Here is a 21,982-nt window from a genome sequence, read left to right on the forward strand (position 1 = left end):
AGAAGCCAGTGTTGAACATAAGAATGGTCATACTTGGTCAGACCAAAGGTTCATCTAGCCCAGTATCCTGTCTTCTGACAATGGCCAATGCCAGGTGCCCCAGAGGGAATGAACAGAACAGGTAATCATCAAGTGATCCATCCCCTGTCGCCCATTCCCAGCCTCTGGCAAACAGAGGTTAGGGACATCATCCCTGTCCATCCAGGCTAATAGCTATTGATGAACCTATCATAGAATATCAGGGTTGGAAGGGATCTCAGGAGGTCAGCTAGTCCAACCCCCTGCTCAAAGCAGGACCAATCCCCAACTGAATCATCCCAGCCAGGGCTTTGTCAAGCCTGACCTTAAAAACTTCTAACTTCTATCCTTCATGAACCTATTAGTTCTCTTCTGTTATAGTCTTGGCCTTCACAACATCCTCTGGCAAAGAGTTCCACAGGTTGACTGTGCATTTTGTGAAAAATTTTATTTTGTTTTTACCTGCTGCCTATTAATTTCATTTGGTAACCCCTAGTTCTTGTGTTATGAGGAGGAGTAAATAACATTTCCTTATTTACTTTCTCCACACCATGATTTTATAGACCTCTATCATATCCCCTCTTATTTGTCTCTTTTCTAAGCTGAAAGGTCTCAGTTTTATTAATCTCTCCTTATATGGAAGTAATTCCATACCCGTAATCATTTTTGTTAACCTTTTCTGAACCTTCTCCAATTCCAATACATCTTTTTTGAGATGGGGCGACCATATCTTCACACGGTATTCAAGATGAGGGCATCTCATGGTTTTATATAGAGGAGATATGATATTTTCTGTCTTATTATCTATCCCTTTCTTAAGGATTCCCAACATTCTGTTCACTTTTTTGACTGCCGCTGCACACTGACTGGATGTTTTCAGAGGAAGTGTAAATCTTCCTGCCTAAGAGATCCAATTGTTTAGAGTCCTTAGCCTTGGAGGTGGACTTATACCTGCCCTGTCAGGCTCTGTCATTCACCCCAGTTACAGCTAGGGAATTTGGGGTCAGATGGGAGTAAAACCCTCAAATCCCTGCATGGAAATGAATCAGTGCTTGTCCATGCACTTAGCTTCAGATGATAATGAAGCCAGCGTTTCCAGAGGGACGTAGCCTGTTCAAAGATCACATTGTTGATAGGGACTCTCCCAGAGGCAGACAACTATAGGATGTCCACCAATTTGTGTTTTTTTTCTTGCAAGAACTCTGCCTGTATACTAAGGGAAGCAGCTCCTTGCCACAAAGGGTCTTGGTACTCCTTAAAATCCTCTGGTACTGAAGGTAAGGATAAGTCAGGTGGCACAGCATCATGCAGAGACAGACAAGCCAATGCCAAATCCCGTTACGGGGTGATGGACCCAAACAGGACGACTTGGTTCTACATGGAGAAGGACTGTCAGTGCCTTTGCCTGTGGCGGACTGATGATCACCACCACAGATCTGTCAGATAATCTCCCCTTTAAGCAGGATGAAAAATGAGACCTCCACAACCGAGCATCCCATGGATTCCACAGAGGTCACTGACATGGATAAGGCATTGGTGGCCAGTAGGTGCTGGGCCAGGCACCTCCATCCCGATTGCAAGATGGGCACCAATCCTAGTACCCATAATGGTCCATCAACTGCCCTCGATGCAGGTCAGACACTGGAGAGAGGGAGGATGATGACCCCGACTCAGATGCAGAGGAGCCTGCAGACCCCAGAGATAAGGACGAACGGAGACCAGAGGGAGCGAGTAGGCTGTCTGACTCATCCATCACCCAGAACAAAGCGATGCTGCCAATGCAAGTGGTACTATTAGTATCAAGCATACCGGTGTTGGTCCCGAAGTGAACAATGGTACTGTACTGTCTGACAGTACCGACACGGAGGATGGTGAAAGTCACCATGATAGCATTTGTGGTGCCAACTTAAGCGGTACCAAGGCCCCTTGTACCGATACCTGTACTGGCCCTGCTTCCAGAACCTGTGGAAGGGGAACACTGGGGTGCAGCGCTAACATACAGCGGCTCATTCAATCTCCAGGGCTATTGTTGACACGGCCCTGACAGAGTCCTGGACCAAAAGGCAGAGGAGGTATGTACCTGCTGGATTCACCACCAATGTGGAACAGCTGATACTAACATCTCCCTCATCAGCACTGGACTCAATGGACACCTGGAGGCCAGAACCGGAGTCAACCGGGATATTGATCATTGAGCAGTGGAGATATGTCTGCAGATTTTGCATCTGTTGTTCTGGCAGGGTCTGATGCCGCTTCGAGTTATTGTGTCCTGCTCTGTGGGGAGCTTGCTTCTGTTGATGAGCTTACAGAAGCTGAGGATTGTTTGAAGGCCAGAAATGGAAGTTCAGGAAGGATTCCTTTCAGGATGAGGTCTCCATCAAGTATGGGTTGTAACTGTTTGATGATACCCTGAATGGTATGGGTTCCAGTGTCTGGTGGTAGGTGACACCTAGGGGTGTGCGATCAGAGAGGGTTTTATTTCTGTATTGAAGCAGGTTCTCTCAGGGTATTTGGGTGGGCTGTTCTGTGACGCAATCTACTTCTCTGGTGGAGTGTCCTTGTTTGGTGAAGGCGGTTTTAGTGTGTTAAGGTGCATGTCCCGGACTTTCTCCTCTGAGCATAATCTGTGGTATCCGAGTGCCTGGCTGTAGATAACAGATATCCTGGCGTGTTTGGGGTGGATCTATGATGATAGGTGTGGTGATCCATGGGTTTCTTGTATCTGGTTGGTTGTAGGGCTCCATTGTTAAAGCTGACTGTGGTGTCCAGGAAGTTGATGCTAGTGTGGGAGTGTTCCAGAGAGAATTTAATGGACAGTAGTGGTTGTTAAAGTTGTGGTGGAAATCTATGCAGGAATTTAGGCCATGTGTCCCTAACTTAAAAATTGTAGCTATGGTTTAAAAAAAGATCACTATAAATATTTCACCTTCTTACTCAACCAATCTGAGCCTGTGAATATGCCAAATAATATGGGCTTACTTTAATGCTAAAAACAACTTTTTTACTACTTTTCACTCCTGTTGGCTGTATTGGCTCTGGACTGCTATCGGAGTGAAACAAAACCGATCAGTAAATTCTGAATGGAGAATGTTTGTTTTTGATATTAGCCAACGTGCCAGAGATGTGATTTTGCAGAGTTACTGGTCAGAAAAATAACCCCACCATTTCAAAAATCATACGTTAGCACAAAATTTTAAAAACATTTAAAACGCAAATGAGAAAAAACAAAAATTATTAGAAAAATTATGTAGATACATAAAAAACAACATTAAATCAACATTAAGGTTGCAAAGTCAAGCACTCAAAAGTTAGGAAATGACAGAATGAAGGTCGCCTGTGCAATTTTAATTTTTCTTGAGAGTATGAGATACAATCTTTAATTACATTATCACATACAGTAGAGTAGCATCTTAAGCGGGGGTTAGGTTCTAAAGTCAGCGTGTAAGGCAAAAATCGCGTATAGTCAAAATTACCATTAAAAATCTCTTAAATCGCCCATAAAGTACAGTACACTGTATATGGTTTTGTGTATACAACCTGTACAGTAAACATGTATAAATGTATACAGTAAGGTACCGTATATAATAAAGAGTACATATGCAAAATATAATTTTACAATTCTGTATTTTTAATTACAAGGGGTAATTACAGGGGGGTTGTCAGGGCTTGATGTCAATCCAGGAGACGGAGGTGACGGAGGGCTTGGGTGATGGAGAGCATGTTGTAGATGAAGTGGTTGGCTCTGGTTCAGCTCGAGAAGTTGATTGCGTAGGCTCATCTGCTGCCGGTTGTTTTTCCTTGAAAAACATGGTGATCGGCAGCTGTTGCTGTTGTCTCTTGAGCTGCTCAAACATTTCTTGATAAGATCTCAAATTGTCCGTAATACTACGTGTGATTTTGAGGCTTCGTTCCATAGACGGATCGTATTCAGAAATTAAATCATTCAAATGTTTCACTGCTTGGAACACTTCAGCAAATTTTTGAAGATTCCAACTTGCTGGCTCTTCTTGTTCATCATCTTCTGTAGACGATTTTATCAGTTCCTTTAACTCTTCGTTAGTCAATGTTTCTCTATGGCTCTCAATTAATTCTTCAATTTCTTCCTCAAGGATGTCGACGAAGCCATCACCACCAACTTGCCTGGCCACCCGAACAATGCGTTTCACTTCTTTGTCAATGGTTGGGAAACCCTTAAAATCATTCACACATTCTTTCCATAGATTTTGCCAACATGCATTGACTGTTTCAGGCTTGATTGCATCCATTGCCTGTTTAATATAAGTGATGCAATCGGCAATGTTGAAGGACTTCCAACACTCCATCACATTAAGATTGGGCTCAGCATCCATTGCGCTACGTATCCGTGAGACCGTAAGCCTCATGTACGTGGCCTTGAAACAGCAAATCACGTCTTGGTCGAGAGGTTGGAGGTAGTATTGGGCAGGAGAAAGACTACTTCAATGTCATTATGCGCAAACCGGAGTGCCGCAGGGTGGCCAGGAGCATTGTCTACGATCAGCAACAATTTAAAGTCAAGTCCTTTCTCTTCGAGGTACCGCTTGAGCTCTGGAATGAAACACTTGTGGAATCAATCCAGAAATGATGCTGCCATCACCCAAGCCTTTTTATTTGATTGCCAGAACACAGGCAGGAGATTTTTGGTCTTGCCTTTTAGAGCATGGGGATTTGCAGCCCTGTAGAGCAAGCCCCGCTTTATTAAATGCCCAGCCGCATTGCCACAAAACAACACAGTCACATGGTCTTTAGCTGCTTTGAAGACAGGGGTTTGTCTTTTTGATTTCGAAATCTAAGTGCGGTTGGGCATTTTTTTTTCCAGAAGAGCCCAGTCTCGTCAGCATTAAACACTTGATCCAGAAGATAGCCCTTCTCTTCTATGATTTTCTTTAATTGTGCGGGGTAGGCTTTTGCTGCCTCTTCGTTGGCAGATGCAGCTTCACCAGTAGTCTGCACATTTTTGAGGTTGAAGCGGTTCCTAAAACTGTTAAGCCAACCTTGGCTGGCTTTGAATTCCTTCTCACCAGAACGCAGTCCCTCTTCAGCGGGAAGTTTGAACAGCGTGTAGAGGCTAAGAGCCTTTTCTCACAACGTGTTGCCATCGATAGGCACATATTTACGGTTCATGTCCTCCAGCCATAAGTTTAATGCCTTTTCAGTCTTCACTAAAGTCTTATCACGCACCTGGCTTGTCACCTTAGCAGTTATTGGGGTACTTGATGCCATGGCTTGACAAATTTCTCTCTCTCAAATCTTGATGGCAAAGATGCTAGATTTGTTGCGGCCATATTTACGCGCCACGTTGGAGACCGACGTACCGTCTCTCAATAAGTCCAACACAGCCAGTTTTTCCTCCAGTGTTGGAACAGATCACTGTTTCTTCAGTTGAGCACCAGATGAAGTAGTTGGCTTGCACTGAGAGGCCATGTTGTACAAAAAATACATACAGTATCTTTAAACATGAGAATCACACTCAGCACGGCGAGATGCTCACACTATGAGAGGCACGCAGGAACTGAGACTGACTGAGGGAACAATAGATTCACGTCTCCCATCTCACGCTCACTCCGGGGCATAAGCTCATTGAGTGGAATGGTGGGCGGAATTGCCCACACTATTTACAGGTATCTTGTTTTTTTTTTTTTTTTTTTTGCCAAGTGCGTATAGTTAAATTTGCATAAGTTAAATGCATGTATGATGCAACTCTCCTGTAGTACTTTTTCCACAGAACCTCTGCCTAATTCAGTGCACAGGATGGATGTGCTCACTTATTGAGCAGCTATTCAACATTTTATTTTCTCCTCACTGTTCAACGAGTAGCCCCAGGCCTTATTTATTGCACACTAATTCCTCCCTGCTCTGAAGACAGAATTAACTTCCTCAATGGCTTTTCTATGGAGCTCATCATTATAGTGTGTAAGTGCTTCATAAACATTAATGAATCTATTTCCTCAATACCTGTGTGAGATGAAGGCATATCATCATCAACATTTTACAAATGGAGAAACAGACACAGAGATTAAGATCAATAGTATCCACTAATTTTTGGGTGCCCCATTTGAGACGCCTCAGACCTGATTTTTTTTCCAGAGTATTTACCATTATATAGCACTTCATATGTTCAAAACATGGGCCCCCATTAACATCAGTTGTAGCTAAGAGTCCTCAGCACCTTCTGCAAATCAGACCCCAGAGACTTAGTCAGGAGGACAATGAGGAACTCACAATTAGTAACCAAGTTTGGTTTAAGTGACTTGAGTAGCATCACACAAACTCTGTCAGAGGCAGGGATAGAAACCAATTCTCCAGGGCAACACTCAGCTGACTTAATCATGGTATTCTTTTTCTTCTTGCAATGCCCTGCCTCATTCACTATAAATCTTCAAACATCTGCAACAAAGCAGAGGTCCTACAGGCAATAGTGTCCTTCACTATACAACCTTGATTCACCCTCAACGCAGTCCCATTCTCTGCACTGAAAGAGGCAGGGGTCCTCTGGAAAAAATACTCTATAATTACATTATCACATACTATTTTATAACATATGGGGATATGTGCAGAGATGGAATTTAGCTGCTAAAATCTAAGAAATCGCTACTGAATAAGTGAGAACTGAGATTTTTCAGGGGCTCATAACTTGACCAAATCTGGGTGTGTTTTCATGGGGATGGCAAAAAGCACATTCCTGACACAAAGGCCATGTCCTTGGCCAAATTTCAAGTCCCTGTTCCAAAGCAGTGGCGGGTAAATCTTTTAAAAGAAGAAGTTGCCAAAAAATGTTAACACAGCAAATCAATATATTTTTCCTTAGCCTCATTTCAGAAATGGATGAATCATTTTGTGGTAAACATTTTGTAGAGTTCTAGTCTACTGAAAACAGGGTCTTATAACAGGCAGCGTCAGACAACCTTAAAAATACAGCCTGATCCATAATGACTGATCAGTTCAGTGGCCCTGAGAGGCATGATTTCCCCGCACTACAGTTAAAGTGTTGCATTGGGAAGAGCAAATTTTCTTCAGAGGGAAAATTTCTTCAGAGTCATATTTTACCAACCAAGTACAAAAAGTGCTGGAAGTCACTAGTTCTGCTGAACACAGAGATGTATACATTATCTATTTTCTTACCCATCTGACTGAGTTCTTATTTCAAGCACCTTGAACCTCTGTCTTCCTACTGCTTTCACTTTGACTGTTTCAATTCCAAACTCGTGTTCTTCTCGGTAGGCATATATTTCAGCTGTTGTTCCAAAATGTGCTTCTCTTTCACGTATATTGCTAAAAAAATAGTATAAGATACTATATAAGATACCTACCATACAAATTACAGTGTTCACTCAACTTAACCCTCCCACTTCCATTTTTCACTCATTCATCACTTTCTGAAAAAGTCTCCTTTAGGGTTGAAATTATCCATGCTTCGTCTTAGCCTAAAATTGTTTTCGTGGCACCTTAGAGACTAACAAATTTATTTGAGCATAAGCTTTTGTGAGCTACAGCTCACTTCATAACACGGCTGCTACTCTGAAACCTAAAATTGTTTTGTTTGTTCTTAACTTTGAGGAGGAAAATCTTTTCAACTATCTGAATTATTACAAAGGGGAAGCAATATTTGTTTTCATTTGAAAAAATAAAGTCTGTTTTTGTTTATTGTGAGTTTACCAATGATTCAAAAATTACTTAGCAAAAACCCCTTCAGACTCCGCACACAGCTGATCTACGAGAATGATTCCTCCATCACATAATTGTAAGAAAACAAAAACAATTCTGTGTTTAAATTTTTGCTAATGAACATACTAACAAATTCTTAAGACTGTATGGTTCTGAAAATAGCTTCTCTTGCCCACAGTATGATCTAGTAACATCTCTAGTGGATGGGGGGGGCGGAAAACCTGCACATTCTTAACCAGTCTGGACAATCCCTAGGAAGGGATACCACATGGTGAAAGAGAAAGAAGGACTTGATTCTGAAGTGAGGAACCTTGGTTAACACTACCAAGATCTAACCAAGATGGCTGGAGTTGGAGAAGACCTTTAGATACTGAGGGGCTGCAGTGGCTTCTCCCCACATCAGCTACTGTACAGAAAGCAAACCATACTTCTAATCCTTTCTACTCCCTTGTGGAACATCTCTTTGGCTGGTGCAGGTGGGGGTGAAAGAGGAAAGGAAGGAGGAGTGATTGCAATTTGACTGTTTTAACTAGGACTCATGGGGACTCCCTCAGCTTTTAAATGGAGGTGGGGCATGTGGCAAGGAGAGCATCTCTTTAGGGAACACTGCCTATGACAAGGGAAGGGGAAACAAGGGAGAAACTGATGAGGAGCCAGTTAGAAGTAAGGGAGGGAAAAAGACAAGAGACAGCTAAGAACCAAAGCAGTGAGAAAAGCCTGACATCTTAGCAGTCACAGTAAGCTTCTTTCTCTCTTTTACACACCCACACCCACCCACCCACCCACATAGTAGCTCCAATATCTCCTCATTTGCCGTAGCTTTATTTGAATCATATGTCTAAATATGTTACATATAAGTTATGCAATACTTAGTTTGGAGGAAAAGAGAATCAAATACATTCTTTCGATTACACAGGCAAAACACACTTTTAAATAAATAAAGTTCTAGAAAATAAGAAGCTCATCTCTGGTATGTGTCCTTATGTTCCAGACCCTGAGACTTTTTATTTTAAGCAAAGAGGGGCACTGCATTCAAACATCTAATGAAATCAATAAAATATTCACATAAAAAACCCCCAAAATGTATTTCCCCCCTATTTAAAGGGGATTATGTTTGTGATGATGTCATGAAACAAACCAATTCAATTTTTACATAATTAGGCAAACTTGGTTTTCTAACACACAACTTTATAAGCCATTAAAGCATGTAATATATTGCAGAAGTGTTTCAGCCATCTGTTTTTACTATTCTGCCCAAAGAAATCAGTGATAAAACATAAGCTTCACAGCATGAGTAACTACTGAGTATTTTACCTGTATGCAAGAACAGCAAAGGTTCTGTCTTTCTGAATTAAATTCCGCACCATGCTAACCTCTTGAGGGCGAAAAAGCTGAAGAGGCAATGTTTGTCCAGGAATCAACATCACCACCACATGGGGCAACACTGGAATCACTTGACAGCTGTCATCATCATGCACCGTTCTCCCGTGAAACTCTTCCATATCAGAACCCAAATACTGTAAAGCAAAAAATAAATATCACAGCATATTACTTCTGAGAGCTACAAGAAGTTATGGCACTTAGTAGGTATAAAGCAAGACTAAATGTCTAGCCTGAGGAGATGAAAACATAATAGTATTTGAAAAGTTTCTAAAAATATTGAACAATGAAGGAATAAAGATTATGAAAAAACTGGTTCTAATATACTAATACAGGGGGTCTTCGTGGACTGCATCTTAATATTAATAGGGCACCTTCCCTCACACTCACAATCATGTATACCTATCTTACATTTGAGATCATGGAACATTCCTGTGGTAACTATACCAATTGCTTAAATGGAAAAGTAATATTAGGAAAATATATAATGTTTACCAGCTAGAAATGAGCAAGAGAACCACTGCCAAATGATCAGTCAGTTCCTTGCAGCTCATCAGCAAGCACTCCATAAGGAACTTCTGACTTGTAAACTAAATTTAAATTACAAAAATGCCCATGGATTTAGTAACATGCTAAGACAAGTGGAAGGGATAGGAATAATATATGTAAACCATGTTAGCTGCTATGATTTTAAACTTCACTTAGCACTTAGTGTAGACTGGTTTAATACCTTTAAAAACTTCACTGGTTTTGTCAACCCCAGACTATTGACATCCACAATCAGTTAATGATAGGTTTCAGAGTAACAGCCGTACAGAGTAGTCTGTATTCGCAAAAAGAAAAGGAGTACTAGTGGCACCTTAGAGACTAACACATTTATTTGAGCATAAGCTTTCGTGAGCTACAGCTCACTTCATCCGATGATCTTGAGCTGTAGCTCAAGAAAGCTTATGCTCAAATAAATGTGTTAGTCTCTAAGGTGCCACAAGTACTCCTTTTCTTTTTACAATCAGTTAATACGTTTTAAAAGTATTAAACACAGTCAGCACCAAGATGCTAAGTAACATTTAAAATCAGTTGACTAACACGTTTCTTTTTTAAAAGCACCTTTTTCCTTAGTCTAGACAAGGCCTAAAGGGTACTTAGGGACTATCCATGGTATTAAAGCCCTATACTCAGTAATTAACATTTACATGATCAAGCACCTATAAAGGACAACAGTGCAGGAATCCTGTAACATTTTAACATCAAAGGAATATTTTACAGGTTGTTCTGCTGGCCTTACAATAAACATAATTTTGCATTTTGCTATCTAGAGATGGTGCCTGTTCAAGTTTATGAAAACTTGAGTTTTTACTATGTTTGATTTTTTTTTTTTTTAAAACGACTGGCCCTTTTTTAGCATGTAAAAACTTTGAACTATATTTAAACTGAAGATTTTTCAATTAGTTCTAAGACTCTGATATACTTTTGCTAGATGTGTTAAGTCTGTTATTTTCAGACAGAACTGGCACACCAGAAGCTACAGCTATAAACACTTACTCTTACCGGTTTGTCAAAATGCCTCAACCTTACTCTGGAAGACCCACTTATACATGAGAAGGTGGTGGCTTCAAGTATACATTCGATTCTATGCTGAAAATAAGGGCGACAACTGCGGCCATTCTTAGGATATAATCCCTGATCCACTAAGTATATGATGGAGATCACCGACTGGAACTGCAGTAAATTGAATACCCACCATTTGTTTCTTCTAGAAGTTCAAGTTCGTCATATGTACCTCCAGCTTCTATTCCATTACTACTATAACTAAAAGGAGGGATTTCTAGGACAATATTTGAAAGAATAATCTATGTATCCTGACAACACTAGGAATGCCACTGCATCTATTCAGAGCCTTTATTTAAATCCAAGCCCATACATTTACATACAACTGGATCAAAACCTCTTCACAAGGATGCTTAAGATGCTGTGGAAGGCACATAGAAAAACCACATACCATATGTGATGTTGGCAGACTGGTGTCAAAATTAATATTTGGCTTTTCAGCTTCTTTACTATCTTGATCTTCAACTTCCATTTCAAGGTCATCATCTTCCTCACTCTCTGCTAGCAAGCAGGAAACAGAATGTCAAGAAGAAATATCATCCAACAAGTGTTAAGCTGCCTCAAAAACTCAAAGCATTAGGAAAAAGAGGATACATAACATCCCTCGAATATATCCTTCCGTAGGCAAATAGTCTTCATATTTATAAATTGGTGAAAAACAAATGTATTTTACTTTTATGGAAAACTATTTTCCTGCTGTTGCACAGAATCACATTTTCACAGAAACAGTCAAGTGCTGGTAATATGTTTTTAAGGTGCCAAATAGAAAAAGGCACAGCAATTATTACATGAACCAATATTCAGGTTTCAGAGTAGCAGCCGTGTTAGTCTGTATTCGCAAAAAGAAAAGGAGTACTTGTGGCACCTTAGAGACTAAAATTTATTAGAGCATAAGCTTTCGATGAAGTGAGCTGTAGCTCACGAAAGCTTATGCTCTAATAAATTTGTTAGTTTCTAAGGTGCCACAAGTACTCCTTTTCTTTTTATGAACCAATATTGTCATCAAAGATGTCCAACTATAATACAAAGTAGTACTTCACTTTAATTCCAAATTTTTACTCACATTATGTAAGGAAATTAATTGAAATAGACCTACAAAACTAGGCTATCTGGCAAGATGTTAAATATTTTATTACATTTATAGTACTTTGAAATTTAGACAATTGCACAATAAAAGTTAGTAGTAGTATCTACACAAAATGAGTTAAAAGAAATACCAAGTACTACACCCATTTGAAGCCCTCAGACAATATTTCTGGCCAAGTTTTTTTGTTGTTGTTAACCTCTCTCATCATTGTGTGAAACACCCACACAAATCAGCAAGCAAAACTAAGTTACTATGAAGGGAAGCAATTAACCTGATTCTTTAGAAATTGCTGTCACATACAACAGTAAACATGTAAAACTGGAGGAAAATAGTAATCTCTTGCATTACAGTAATTATAAGATGTTACTTCTAAAAATATTTTCAGACAAAAGTGTGACTTTTAAGTTTGCAATGTCCTTTTTAATCCTTCACTTCCATAATTTATATGCAGTGAATACATCTCCTTTATAAGAAAAGTATTTAGTGATTCAATGCTCAGAATAGCTACTTCACTTACATAGAAAACGTGTTTAAAAATTTAAATATTTTTCTACTGTATTAAATGTAAGAGATTACAGTGGAGAAAATCAAAGTAATAAATGTCTCTATAAACTGCCAACTAGTGATCATTCTAGGCATGACCACTGACTACATAATGGCTACTGTTAGTTTATATCCATATAGTGCAATGAGCTAATTACACAACACTTCTCTTTTATTTGCATGACACTCAGACTTTTTCTTCAGAAATGAAAATGAAAATGACCTTTACATGATACAGTCATGCCTAGCTTTCATGTAAGCTTTCTAAAACAGATTTGCAAGATTCTAGCAATAAATGCTGAGTAGTGAATCTATTGCAATGGTGCTGAAATTCATCACTTAGATCTTGAAACGCAACACTGTATAACACAAAGGACCTAAATAAGGATTATGACAGATTTTTCTTGCTCATCTTTCTTCTTTATAATTGATATTTTCTTTAAAATAAACAAAGAAAACAAAACCAAGTAACAAATACAAACCACAAATATTGACAAAGATCAGCAACTGCATCTTATTTCGAAATCGCAATAAGAGGTCAGACTTATAAAAGTAAGGTATCTCAGGATGAACAATTATATTCTCAGCAATGGAAGTGCAGGCTACATAAACCTTCCCTTACCAAAGACCCTATTGTTTTCAAAAGTAGAGGTAAAGGGGCACAATTGGAAAGAAACCAACAGCCTTTCCAGGACTCTGATGATGCATGACACCCTTATGTCTTTTAAGATATGTGTCTGTAAATGATCTTAACATAAGGTAAATACTGAACAGATTGCAAAACACTGAACATGGCATTTCTCTAATTCTCCTCTTCACCCATTACAAGTGAATACCACAGATGCAAGCTTTTCCAAGTGCTTGGTTGATAGTTTTCTATATGTTCCACTGGACAATTACTACTCCTGGGGGAAATCTACGCTACTATGTGTGCGCATAATTAATGAACCACATATACTTTTATTTTTTTATACAGAGAAAAAGCTTCTGCTGAAATTTTGCTGCAGTTCCTCCTGTTGCTTACCACGGGGCACTAGAACAGCAGCAGCTCCCAGCAGAAAATAACTTCCACAGTTCTGCCTTTTGCCCACCTGAGGGTGCTGTGGCGATAGATCACAGCAGCAGCTCCCGGCCAGCTAGAGAAGAGAAAGAGCCTGCCTTCTTTACAGCACTGGTCAGGCCAGGTCAGGAGACGGGCAGAATTTTCATTTTTTTGGTGCAGAATTCCCCCAGGAGTAAATTACATTTGAAAACGTTGTGCTAAATATATTTTACATAACTTTCCACATAGGAGGACATGATCTGATTTGTCTGTGTTATGAACCTTGCACATATCACATTTCTTCCTCTCATATGAATATTTTAACATGCTGGCTCAATTCTAGGTGCAGAATGCATACTAATAGGAAATGACCAGTTCTGACAACCCCCTAATCTCATTTCCTATATTGTTTTAACTATATTTTGGAGCTCTAAACACTTTGAACAATAACTGGGAAGATGTCTACCACATTTAATTTCTACTTAAAGTTGTCTCCCACTGTCTCCAGGGAGAAGTCTTGTATATGTTATAAAATCAATTGTATTCAAGTCAGCATTAGGCCCACCTTTTTTTAAACTTCATACCCGAAAGATTTTTGCTAGTAGATGCCTTCCATCTAAAAATGATATTCTGGTTTAAATGAACTCTCATTCAGTTATATAACTAAGTAATGGGTTTTTGTGTTTTGTTTTGTTTTTTATTATAAAAGAGGCAGGGAGAAAAGGAGGAGATGCTTTGTTTGTTTGAAACAGAAGTAGAAAGCAACATTTGTAGATTAAAAATCAGTTGTGCCCTGCAAAGTTTTGCATAGCATTGCCAAAATATGTATTAGCTGCGGTGTGCTGGCCGAACGAGCCTGGAAGCCTGTGAGGAATGATGACTCATTTTACTGCAGTAGCACAATGTGAACATTGAAAGAGCATCAGTGTCTTTACTTTTCTAAAAAATTTTATCACAAAAAAAAATGAGAGGGAAGGCAGAAAGAGCACATCTTGCCTTCTCTTACCTAAAAGAAACTATTTAATTTTTCAGTTGAAAGTAAAATGTGACCTTGGCATAGTTTTAATACACTAAAAGTCAGGGCAAGCACCCAAGATAACATTCAAACCATATGACAGAGCTTACAGTTACTTGGTAGAAGGCAGATCACCAGCCTAGGTACTCAAACGTAGCTCATCAATCACAAATCTTAATGAATTTACTCTCAATGCCTTTGTGAGGTAAGAAAGTACCTCACTTTATAGTTGGGAAAAGGAGGTGCAGGGAAAAGATTAAGGCAGGCGTCTTAGGAGGAGTAAGGCACCCCACTCACTGAATTTAAATGGCAATTAAGCACCTAATTCTCTGGGCTTATCCACAATAGGAAATTTACTATTATAACTATATCAGTCTGGCTCCCCATATGGAATGCCTTTCTCTAGATTAATTTATACCACTTCCAAACCAACATAAACTAATAGAGAAAGGTTTCAAAGTAGCAGCCACGTTAGTATGTATCCACAAAAAGAAAAGGAGTACTCGTGGCACCATAGAGACTAACAAATTTATTTGAGCATAAGCTTTCGTGAGCTACAGCTCACTTCATCGGATGCATGCAGTGGAAAATACAGTGGGGAGATTTATATACACAGAGAATATGAAACAAGAATAAATGGACACAGATCAGACGTCAAGAATTATAACATTCAAAAACCAGTTGGAGAACACTTCAATCTCTTTGGTCACTCGATTACAGACCTAAAAGTTGCAATTCTTCAACAAAAAAAACTTCAAAACCAGACTCCAACGAGAGACTGATGAATTGGAATTAATTTGCAAACTGGATACAATTAACTTAGGCTTGAATAGAGACTGGGAGTGGATGGGTCATTACACAAAAACTATTTCCACATGTTTATTGCCCCCCTCACTCTCCACTGTTCCTCAGATATTCTTGTCAACTGCTGGAAATGGTCCACCTTGATTATCACTACAAAAGGTTCCTCCCCCCTACCGCTCCCCGCTCTCCTGCTGGTAATAGCTCACCTGAAGTGATCACTCTTACCTGAAGTATGTACGGTAACACCCATTGTTTCATGTTCTCTGTGTATATAAATCTCCCCACTGTATTTTCCACTGAATGCATCCGATGAAGTGAGCTGTAGCTCACAAAAGCTTATGCTCAAATAAATTTGTTAGTCTCTGAGGTGCCACAAGTACTCCTTTCCTTTTAACATGGTGAAAGGCATACATTCCAAAATGTGTGTCCCCACATGGTGCCACAAGTACTCCTTTTCTTCCCACATGGGGAATTATAGCAGTATAATTATAATGGTTTCCTTATGTTCGCAAATTACCCCATGTAGACAAGCCCTTAGGCTGCTTTAAAATTCCTATCTTGAGTGGGTCAAGGTCACACAGAAAGTCTGTGGCAGGAGGAGGAATTGACTCTAGATCTCTTGAGTTCAGTGCTTTAACCACAGACCATCCCAGCTTCCCTACTTATTAGTGGGATTTACAGTGTTCAAACTGAAAGTTTCTTCTTGGCCTTCAAACTAATACAGTAACTCTTGAGCTACTGATAAAGGTACTTGCAGTTCTCCTTGAATCAGTGCTCAGCACCCCTGTAAATCATATTTATGATTTACATAAATCATACATTGAATATCTGATTCTCCTTTTACATGGGTATGGACTTGATCTAAAAGATAAAGTTTCCATTCCTAACTTCTAACACACATTCAATATTTAATTATTTTGCCCTTCTGTGCTGCCCAGCTGATGTTTACCTTCTGCACAGTCCCTGCTGTAAGCAAGCAGCAAGCCAATACTAGACAAGTACATGATATATGAAGGCTTAAAAATTGCAGCTTCATTTGTAAAACATTGTTTCCTCTGCTATCTTACTCCCTGCTTAAATACTGATTGCAACTACATGAGCAGCAATTAAAAAAAAAAAATCAGAGAATGCCTCCCATTTCTGTCTAAGCTTCCTCAATACACACACACAAAAGTAAAAGTGAAAACAGTAGTAGATGCTGCTGCTGCTCCTTCTTCTGCCCAAGAGCAGCCCGCTGCTGGGGCTATTCTCCTGGAGGCAGATTCAGAGCACCCCTGAAAGCAGGAGGGATGGCAGTACATAACCATTCATAACACCACATCCTAACACAGCCTTCTTCCTTCCCTGCCTCCACACCTCACCCTCCACCAAAGGACCTGTTCTCTCCTACTTTCCCCCTAATCTGATCATGCCTGGTCCCCCACTGAAAAATACCTTTTTTAATATCATGTCCCTCTATTAATTATTAATTATTATTATTTGTATACTATCCTAAGTCCAATACACAGCAATCCCTCCTCCACTGCCTAAGTCCTCAGGTTCCCTTCCCAGTTCTCCCTCCTCTGCTCCAGGAGTCCAAGACCCTTCCCTAGATCTCTCACTTGTTTCCCCACCATACCAGTGCTGTAGTATTCCACTACCCAGCCCCGCTCTCTATTCCCCAATGTTGTCCCAGGCTTCTGGACCTCGGTGACGTTTTCAGAGGCCCAAAACAAACGGTACCCCCCTTTATTCTTCCCCTCCCTGCGCTCCTGCCCCCTGCTCCTCATTGCAGCTCCATATCCCACCATGCCATAGACTCCTGCCCCCCCCACCATGCCCCCCTTTCCCCCTGTACCACAGGCTCCTGAAACCTCCCACAGGCCCCTGCCCCCCATTGCAAGCCCCTGGGGTCCCTCATGCCACAGGCCCCTACCCCCCGCCACAGCCTCATGCCACAGTTCCCTGCCCCCCATCCCACGGGGCCCTGCCCCTCGCTCCCCCCATCCCACGGGGCCCTGCCCCACCGCGCAGCCCCTCACCCTCCCAATCCCACGGGGCCCTGCCCCCCCCCGCGCAACCCCTCGCGCCCCATCCCACGGGGCCCTGCCCCCCCCCGCAGCCCCTCGCTCCCCCCATCCCACGGGGCCCTGCCCCACCCCGCAGCCCCTCACCCTCCCAATCCCACGGGGCCCTGCCCCCCCCCGCGCAACCCCTCGCTCCCCCCATCCCACGGGGCCCTGCCCCCCCCCGCAGCCCCTCGCTCCCCCCATCCCACGGGGCCCTGCCCCACCCCGCAGCCCCTCACCCTCCCAATCCCACGGGGCCCTGCCCCCCCCCCGCGCCACCCCTCGCTCCCCCCATCCCACGGGGCCCTGCCCCACCCCGCAGCCCCTCACCCTCCCAATCCCACGGGGCCCTGCCCCCCCCCCGCGCAACCCCTCGCTCCCCCCATCCCACGGGGCCCTGCCCCCCCCCGCAGCCCCTCGCTCCCCCCATCCCACGGGGCCCTGCCCCACCCCGCAGCCCCTCACCCTCCCAATCCCACGGGGCCCTGCCCCCCCCCCGCGCCACCCCTCGCTCCCCCCATCCCACGGGGCCCTGCCCCACCCCGCAGCCCCTCACCCTCCCAATCCCACGGGGCCCTGCCCCCCCCCGCGCAACCCCTCGCTCCCCCCATCCCACGGGGCCCTGCCCCCCCCCGCAGCCCCTCGCTCCCCCCATCCCACGGGGCCCTGCCCCCCCCCCGCAGCCCCTCACCCTCCCAATCCCACGGGGCCCTGCCCCCCCCCCGCGCAACCCCTCGCTCCCCCCATCCCACGGGGCCCTGCCCCCCCCCCGCAGCCCCTCGCCCTCCCAATCCCACGGGGCCCTGCCCCCCCCCCGCGCAACCCCTCGCTCCCCCATCCCACGGGGCCCTGCCCCCCCCCGCAGCCCCTCGCCCTCCCAATCCCACGGGGCCCTGCCCCCCCCCGCGCAACCCCTCGCGCCCCCCATCCCACGGGGCCCTGCCCCGCCCCGCAGTCCCCTGCCCCTCGCGCCCCCCTCCAGCCCAGCTGCTCTTCTCCCCCCCCTCTCCCAGCCCGTCCCTCGCTCTCTCTCTCCCCCCCCGCGCAGGGAGCCGGCCCGGGGCGGCGGCGGCAGCGGCCACTACCGGGTAGGAGCTGCAGGTGATTCCCCATGTTGTTGTCGGGCTCTCCGCCTCCTTCCTCGGCGGCCATCGCTGTTTACCCGCAGAGCAGCCTGGGAAGCCGCCGCCGCAGGATCTCTCCGACCCGCCGCGGCGCAGCGACCCCTAGCGCTCAGCGGGGCCGGGCCGCCCCGCGCCGGGGCCCTTCCTCGCGCGGCCGGCAGCGGCGGGGTTAAAATGGGTCCGGCGCGAGGATCCCGTTCAGAGCGCGTGGCCGCCGGCGCCACGTCCCGGCAGCCGGGCCGGGGAGGTCCATGCCGCCTGGCCGGGCGCGCTGCAGGCAGCAAACAGCGGCAGCACCGCGCAGGGGGGAAGCTGATCGCTCCCGCCAGGGCTGCAGGTTCCCTGTGACCCGCCCCTCGTCGCCCCCCCCCACCCCCCAGCAGCCTGGACTTGGGAGCGGAGACGGACGGAGCCAGTCAAAGGCAGCTGCAGCGAGCACCGCTGCTTTTGGCAGCAACTGGTTGCTGGAGCTTCCACGATGGAGAGTCTCTCCTCGGCGCTGAGGGGTTATTTGCTTCAACCCCAGCCAGCCCTTCCCCTCAGTCTCGTTATCGTGGCTTCACTCTGTCTGCTGCCTTCCCTCGCCCCCTTACTTCCCTCCCTTCAGTGTCCCTCTTCCTTGCTTTGGCTTTCCACTTAGCTAATCCACTCTTTGCAAAAACACCATCCACCACCAACCCCATGGGGAGAATAATAAGAGTTGGGCAACCCATCTCTGTATGTTAGATCCCTCTAGGGTGACCACACAGCAAATGTGAAAAATCAGGACGGGGGTAGGGGATAATAAGAGCCTCTATAAGAAAAAGACCCACAAATTGGGAGTGTCCCTATAAAATTGGGACATCTGGTCACCGTAGATCCCCCTCTCCTACCCTTCCTCACTCCTGGCGCTTTTGATTGTAAATTCCTCAGGGCAGGGACTGTTTGTTATTTTGCACTCTGGAGCCCCAGTCCTAGCTGGCCTCCAGGCATTGTAGTAATACAAATTACTGTTCTAGCTGAGCACAAGGCCTGAAGCAAACAAACTGCGGGGAGAAAAGTGAAAGTGGGGGAAGCCATGCTGGCCTGCTAATTCTTTGTAATGTTCCAAAATAAGCCCCTTTGTCTCTCCACAGCTAAAACTCTCATCTCCGATCTTGATTTCCATCACCTCCTTCTTTTAGTCCTTTGGATACCCTGAAATTGTGGCAGGGAGATGGGTAACTGAACTTGTATCATCCCTTTGCAGTCCACTCCTGGAGTCCCCAGTCAAGTCTCAGGCCTCTAGCTGTCAACTGTCTCTGTTCAGGGACCTGTGTCCCACTCCCTTCTGAGCAGGGGTTTTAAGGCTCCATAGTTCCCTGCCATACACTGAAATATCTCCCACAAGCCAATTTGTGATGTGCTGTACTTCCTGTCCCAGGACTATGACCAGCAAATGCCAGCAGTTATAAATTACCACAGAGCTCTTTCTTTCTCAGCAGAGTAATTTATCCAGGAGAGAAAACCATACAGAGAAAACAAAAGTCCTATATGCTCATTAAATGTATCAGAAATTGCCCACTGGTCTTATGGGGCCCTCACAGGCCAAAGTCCTTATACCATCCAGGGTTGAGGTCACCTTAGGACCAAAAAAAGGGCCTATTTGCTGACTCAAAAAGAAGACCCTGAGTTGTTAAAAGAAAAGGAGTACTTGTGGCACCTTAGAGACTAACAAATAAGGTGCCACAAGTACTCCTTTTCTTTTTGCGAATAACACGGCTGCTACTCTGAAACCTGAGTTGTTAAACTCACCCTTTTATACAAAAAGTCTTGCTTTGTCTCCCAGCCTCTTGAAAACAGATAGCCCTAGTCCCATAGCCCCAGGTGGTCAAGCTTCAAAGCCAGCCTTGTGATTTTGCATTAGTCACCCCCTAGTGATTGCCAGAACACACAGATAAACATCACTTGCATTCTAGCAAGAGCTATGAATACTCTATAGCTCATACTGTCTGGCCCAGTCAGTATAGTGGCTTTTTGAGCTTTTCATGCTTTCAACATAAAACACAATATGGTCTCCAATAATACCGCACATGGTTGCAATATGTGTCAGGCTTCCCACTTTGGGTTCATCCGAATGCTGCTATTAAATCTTCCTGACCCTTCAGGCTACCATATCACTGCTGCTTTGGTTTCTTCCCCTGACTTTCCCTTACTGCATCAAATACAAATATCTTGTTCTTTTCTTTAAGGCCCTAACCCCTTCCTCCTTACTTGCTCTGGTGTTTAATCATGTTGCTCCTCTACACACACACTTAACCAAGGATATCAGCCTTGATCACCCATTTGTCTACTTCCACAAGTACATTTGCACTTTATTCCATGCTGACCCTTATGTTTAATGTGCCTTCCCTTCCCGTCAAGAACATATTTATTTACAATACAATGCTTTAATTTTTTAAAAAACACTCTGTGAGAAAACACCAGTGAGAATTATCTTCCAAAATATGAGATGGGATTACAGTATCTAATGGCCTATGTACACAAAACTGTGCTCTCAAGAAATACTGTTGGCTCATATTTGTAATACGGGACCTTTTGGTCAAATGCATGACTAAGTTAATCCATCATGGAACAAAACAAAACTCTGGTCTTTTATACAAAAAACTGTGCTTTGGATAATGATATTTGTCATTAGTAACAGGATTCATGTACTTTCAAGGGAGAAACTTATTAGGGAGCCCACTGTGCTTTGAGGCCAGATCTTAAAAAACTAGAGATGGAACTAAACTGAAACCCCAGACATGAACATGCTAACCCTACCTGAGGTTGGGGATGTTTGAAAAGTGAACCCAGATTAGTATTTTGTGGGCCAAATTCTCAGATGGTCTAAACATATTGGCTTTAGTGTATCTATATTGATTTACACAAGTCGAATATCTGGTCCTACAAATGGCCCATACTTTATAATGGGCCAACTCCAAAATGCAGATCTTAACACCTCATTTGAAATCTGTTTTTTTAATCCAAATTTTTCAATATAAGGATCTCCACTCAGCACTCTTAATGCAGCTCCAGATATGATGCTCATTGCTGTATGAACACTGACAAATACTTTAGAAATAACATTCTTCAAACTTGTTCAAAACCTAGATCCTCATCCCAGGATATGTGTTTTTGAAGTAGTAGAATCTGAAACGAAGTTTGGCAGCCCTCACAGAATAGATATTTTCAATTCACTTTTAAATTCACTTACAATTCAATTCACTGACAAAAGAGTATGATGTAGCCCAAAGTGTTTCCCAGTACTGCTAAAAGATTTTTCAGAATCAATAATAACAAAAAGGCAGTTTATTTTAATGGGCATCTGTTGGTATCATCAAATACCTTTCCAGTGATCCATAATGTGGAACAGTCTGCATTTTGGACCCAGATATATGTTTGTTACATACTACAAAAAAAAAAAAATCAAATCAACGTGAGTGTACTGGTATTGCCAACGTCAAGCATTCAAAAGTCATGACTTAGCACCCACAAAAATCATAAGTTTGGCTTAAAAACTCAAGATATTTAAAAAAAATGCATGCTGAGTTTGTTTGTTTTTTTGCATTTCGGTTTTTGCATCTTGGGTACATGCATGCTTGGGTCACATGTTCAGTTTTTCTCCTCAGT

The 21,982-nt window shown here is 43.4% G+C and overlaps 1 protein-coding gene across 4 annotated transcripts in view; it reads right to left on the minus strand.

Annotated features, from left to right (window-relative positions):
- Positions 1 to 18,497, minus strand: part of CRBN (cereblon) — a 53,611-nt gene extending 35,114 nt beyond the window's left edge. For 2 of the 4 annotated variants that reach the window (XM_043518443.1, XM_038410664.2), the window contains exons 1-4: positions 18,314 to 18,495; positions 11,081 to 11,187; positions 9,016 to 9,218; positions 7,159 to 7,308 (exon numbers count right to left, since the gene is read on the minus strand). In XM_043518443.1, the coding sequence (XP_043374378.1) occupies positions 7,159 to 7,308; positions 9,016 to 9,218; positions 11,081 to 11,187; positions 18,314 to 18,380 (527 nt within the window). In that variant the 5' untranslated portion in view covers positions 18,381 to 18,495. Of the gene's footprint in view, positions 1 to 7,158; positions 7,309 to 9,015; positions 9,219 to 11,080; positions 11,191 to 18,313 lie in introns of all 4 variants that reach the window. The other 2 variants (XM_038410663.2, XM_043518442.1) reach the window with 2 other exon arrangements.
- Positions 18,498 to 21,982: the final 3,485 nt, after the last annotated feature.

The sequence above is a fragment of the Dermochelys coriacea genome, chromosome 7 (genome assembly GCF_009764565.3).
Source record: "Dermochelys coriacea isolate rDerCor1 chromosome 7, rDerCor1.pri.v4, whole genome shotgun sequence".
NCBI lineage: Eukaryota > Metazoa > Chordata > Testudines > Dermochelyidae > Dermochelys > Dermochelys coriacea.